At 41.1% G+C, this 5,000-nt stretch overlaps 1 protein-coding gene across 2 annotated transcripts in view; it reads right to left on the reverse strand.

The window, feature by feature from the left end:
• The window catches only part of LOC122255235 (NADPH-dependent diflavin oxidoreductase 1-like), a 20,085-nt gene that overhangs the window by 13,922 nt on the left and 1,163 nt on the right, over positions 1–5,000 (reverse strand). The window contains exon 2 of one of the 2 annotated variants that reach the window (XM_043019175.2): positions 139–2,250. The exons of the other annotated variant lie outside the window; for it this stretch is intronic. Coding sequence (XP_042875109.2) covers positions 454–2,250 — 1,797 coding nt within the window. The 3' untranslated portion in view covers positions 139–453. Of the gene's footprint in view, positions 1–138; positions 2,251–5,000 lie in introns of those variants that run through there. 2 annotated transcript variants of the gene reach the window in all.

The raw sequence follows: 5,000 nt of genomic DNA on the forward strand, positions 1-5,000 counted from the left end.
TTCATTAATGATTATACATTTCTAAACAGCAAACACTTCTCTTTTAAAGGACAAAAGTTTCACCTGACATCAGTTCTTTTTCAAGAACCTGTGTATTTCCCAATTCAAGAAAGGAAAGAAGATACATACATACTTTAGTTTTATTTTATATATTTCCCTTCTTATATACATACACAAATATATACATATCATATATTGTGAGGAGTTACACATCTAATCCCTTTTGTCTAAAGGCATTGACAGATTCTGTGGTTAATGGTAGCCTTTACAAATATGTGTTTACATGCACTAAACTAGTATCATACCTTAAAACAGGTACCTGAATACTATTTCAAGCAAAAAAATACCAAATGATGAAGAATGGTATAACAAGGGTAATTGGTAATACAGTTAATGCAACAAAAACTATGGATAATGCCATTAGTAATTATATCCTCATTCACTTTAATCACATTAGGCCCAAGTTTCTGTCTGGTATCGTTTCTCGAGGTCCTTTTTCATGTATGTCTCAGCATCCTGGGGACCTTGGGCCCTACCCTTTTCACAGATATACGTAAGAGCCTCGTACACATCAATGGGAACCCTCTTGGCATTCCCGGCAAAGTAGACCAAGGCTTGCTTATTCCCCATCAAATCCCACAAGGTGTCAGCATTTTCCCTCATGATGTGCTGTACATAGATCTTGTCCTCCTGGTCCCTTGAGAAGGCGCAGTAGAGCCGCAGCTTCCCTTCAGCCTCCAGTCCCTCCCACTCTTCTCGGAAGAAATGATCCTTGGTGCGGTTCCTGCAGCCAAAGATCATGACCAAGTTCTCATGACAGCCTGCCGCTACCCTCTCCTGCAGATAGGAACGGAAGGGTGCGCATCCGGTCCCAGGTCCTATCATGATAACAGGGGGTGCAGCTTCAGAAGGGGGAGGGAATGTTAGGGTGCCTGGCTTAACCCACACAGGGACGAGAGCACCTGTACTCTGCCGGGCAAGCCAGTTTGTACAGAGACCCAACCTAGGTCGCTTCAGGATCGTCTTGTAGTTAACAACTGCAATCAGAAGCTGAGCTTTTCCAGGATGCATAAGGCTTGAAGATGCAATGGAATAAGGTCTTGGCCGAATGGGAGACACAAGGTCAAAGAGGTAATCGAAGGGAATGTTCTTATTCGTGTGTGGGAAATCTGCCAAGACCTCCATGATGCTTCTCTTGGGTCTATTGCAATAGTCAAAGAGATCTTGCTGCCCTTCAGATGATGCGAACTCCTCAAACTTTTCCTTCTCTGTCTCATCTTTTGTGAAAAATGCCAGGAGCTCGAAGAAGAATCTCTTTGGAATAGCCTGTATGTCTAAGTAGTTGGTCACACACTCTCTCATAGTGCATGGTCTAGGGAGAACAGACAGAGGAGGGAGAGGCGTGTTGGGGTCATTCTGTTCCAAGTAGAATTTCCTCTCAGGGTCGAGTCCAAGCACATTCAGAAATTCTTCCACATGTTCCACCAAGTTCTGTGGCTGTACCATGAGGACATCTCCAGGCATGTGTCGTTTCTTTATCTGGTTGACATCAAACTCAATTAGTCTAACATCCTGAAAATGGTCTGGGGCTGTCACCCTCTTATTCACTGTCAGTCTTGCCATGCATGGGTTCACTTGTGACGCCTCCTCTTCGGGGGAATAAGCATACCTTTCATGTGGATCCTTGCCAACACTATTATCATCAACAAATTTAACTCTGTATTTAGACATGGGCAAGAGGGCTTTATCTATCGGTCTTAGGCCTTCAGGGAGTGGGTAGAGTTCCATCACCTTAGCCCACCAACCTTTCAGCCAAGAATCAACCACAAAATCCGGGCCAAGATCATGTTGGTCATCTCCCAATCCAATCTTCTGGAGAGGTTGCCCACCCAGGAACAGCAGCAGGTTGTTGAGCCTCTTGGCCGCATAGTTGAACTTTTGGTAGGATGAGTCCCCCAGGCCAATCACGCCGAAGTTGAGCTGCGACAAGAGCTGCCTGTTCTTCCTCCTGGCCCACAGAGACTTGAAAAAACCCCGCATGTTGTCCGGGTCATCCCCCTGGCCAGTTGTCGAGGCAACAAAGACCACAAGTCCACTCCTGACGAAGTCCTCTAGGGGGTAGTCGTCCATGGCAGCCACCGTCGCCAGGAAGAAGTATCGCTGTGCTTCCCGGCCGATCCGCTCAGCTACTTCCTGTGCCGTCCCTGTTTGACTCCCGTAAAGGACTACCAACCTCCGATCCTCCAGCCACTGGAAGAAAATGGCAATGAGCTTATCAAGATTGGATTTCATTCAGTTGAAAAAAAGAGTTTTTAGAGTTTTAAATTCTTGAAAATCTAAATTCCCTCAATTTTCTTCTTTCTTTGACTTTTTTTTAATTCATACTATGGGATTTACACTATAAAGTTGAGAATAAAACAAGAGTCATTGCCATTTTCTGTAAGACACTGAACAATCATCCCTTCAGTTTTGAAAAAAAAAAGATGCATGAATAATTCATTGCAGCGGTAGCTACACATACATATATTGTGGTTTTCCAGTCTGTAATAAGGTTTATCCGTTACCTCACCTTCTCTTCCTCTTTCTCTTTCTCCTTTCTCTTTCCATCTCTCTCTCCTGATATAATTGCTTGGCAAAAAAGAAAAGCAAAAAGATCTAAATAAATAAAACTACCGAACACTGGGAATTCTGAGCATCCATTTCAAGTTGAAAAAGGAATGAATGAGAATAAATAATTTTTCTTGGCATAATCAAATTATTGTATTTGATCAACTACTAATTAGGCAATACAACTATTAAAAGGATTATAAAGGGTTAACCATCTTTCTTCGTGGATTTATGTCTTTTCATTCACTGTCTTCTTAAACGACACCTAAATATTTGTGAAGTATGTACTTGAAATTCTTTGTGAATTCATCAATGATGTAGTTTCATCTCCATGAAATTAATATGCTACTGACTGTACTGTTCTTGTAAAAAAAAAAAAAAAAAATCATCTTCCACTTTCCTAATAATCCTTACAATTTCTATACCTACTTTTCTGGTAACCCTTTCAATTATCTATTTGTACTGCTCTGGTAAACTAATGATCAGGCATAAAAACTTAGCGGATAAAATGAGCAGTAATTATGAAAGCTCAACACAACCAGTAGGCTAAGTAATAGTAATAATACATTAAGCTTCTATTGGTATACACATCTGAAACACTTAACCCAAAGCACTGAGAATTTGCATATTCATAATGAATAATAGTAAATACCTTACATTTTGTGAAAGAGTAGTGTTATGCTGTAAATCACATAATATACAGGATATTTGCCCTATCTCTTGCTTAAAAATTAGCCTAAATATAAAGAAGACAAAAAGTTGACATAATATCCTTATTTTCCCCCATAACCCCCCCCCCACAAAAAAAAAAGAATGAAACTTCTAGATAATTCTTACTAAAGGGCTCACTCCACTAATACAAATGAAAGTGATCCCTGTAGATTGCTGGTGATGCACACCATCAAGCTCTTCGTAACTATTGTTTGACTGCTTACTATAGTGACAACTGCCTAGGTTCTACTTTGCCAGAATGTAATAAAGAAATGTTTATGAACACGAGGGAAGGGTGGGGGATGTCAGCCCTCCTTAATTGTAATTGTGCAGCATCATATTCTCAAGTGTGTCCATGCAAGAGACTTAGCCCATTCACGCCGGTTGACGTGATAGCACGTATTGTGGTTTTCGCGTCAGACGCCCTGGACGCGCTATGAGGGGAAGCCGCGCGCTCGGGTAGAGCGAGCGGGCAACCGAGGCTTGTGGCTTGTGCGCCCGAGAATCTCGAGGCGTTAGGCTTATGCGTTCGAGAACCCCGGTATTGCGACCGCGCAAAGCCGGAACTGCCCCGGCGTGAATGGGTTAATGGGTGCATCTCTTGTATACACACTTCAAATTATAAAAAAGAACATGCCCACATTCCCCCCTATATAGTTAGGTCCCTATCAACCCTTCTGAGATGGGCCACATCTTGAAATGTTCAGCCTGGGCTGGGCATTTTAAGATGTGTGTTTTCTAGTGTTTTCTAGATTTATAGTTTGATTTGAGTCTATACATCATATAATAGAAAGGTGACACTAATTAGCACTTGGGATGATGATGATGCCCTAGTTATAAAACTGAATGAACAACTAGTTTAATTTCAACAAAACAGAAAATGTAGTGCAAAAGTGTTCTGAGCCCATGAAAAATGCCTGTCGTGGAAGGCTGAAAAGCCACTGGCCTAAGCATGAATTACACACTTATCAGCTGAAGTCAATAAACCTCCATCATGTATATATCAAATGATATATTGAGCATTTGAACGTGGCACAAAAGCTCAAGGTAAATAGAGCTTGCAGACATAACTAGCAATATACTGTCAGTATTTCTCACTTAAGCTGCACATTACCTTTATCTATTAACCCATTCACGCCGGGGCGGAATTTCGCCTACTCCCGATAACGCCGGGAAGATTTCAAGCGCGCAACCGTTCGTGCCGGGGTGTTTTCCCGCTGCGCGCGGTCGCTCTGACGCTCGCAGAGCGTTTTTCACCCACCCTATCCTTATGGTTTGCGTGATTGCGTCTAAAGTGTAATCATGTGTAGAAAGTAGTGCTATGTTCAGAGGATGTATATCAGTCGAAAAAGATGTTATAGCACTGTTTTTTTAGTGTTATTCTATTGAACTTTTTCCATATTCTTTACTCCTATGTTGTAATACCAATGGGAAGTGGAAGCATTCTTCTAGTGAGGTAACAAACATAGTTTTTTTTTTCAATTTTTTTTTTTTCTTCCTAAACGAAAAGAAAGAGAATATGAACAACCATACATGTGCATACAAGTGAATGCAAGTAACAGCAATGTTTTTTCAAGTGTCATTTTCTTTTAGTGGGGCAACAAAAAGATGTTATATAAATTTTTTTTTTTTTTTTTTTTATTCCTCGGCCAATTACAATTGATTTTACGATAGCCTTTCGA

The sequence above is a fragment of the Penaeus japonicus genome, unplaced genomic scaffold (genome assembly GCF_977035675.1).
Source record: "Penaeus japonicus unplaced genomic scaffold, GWHDUDI00000001_assembly GWHDUDI00000002, whole genome shotgun sequence".
Lineage (NCBI taxonomy): Eukaryota > Metazoa > Arthropoda > Malacostraca > Decapoda > Penaeidae > Penaeus > Penaeus japonicus.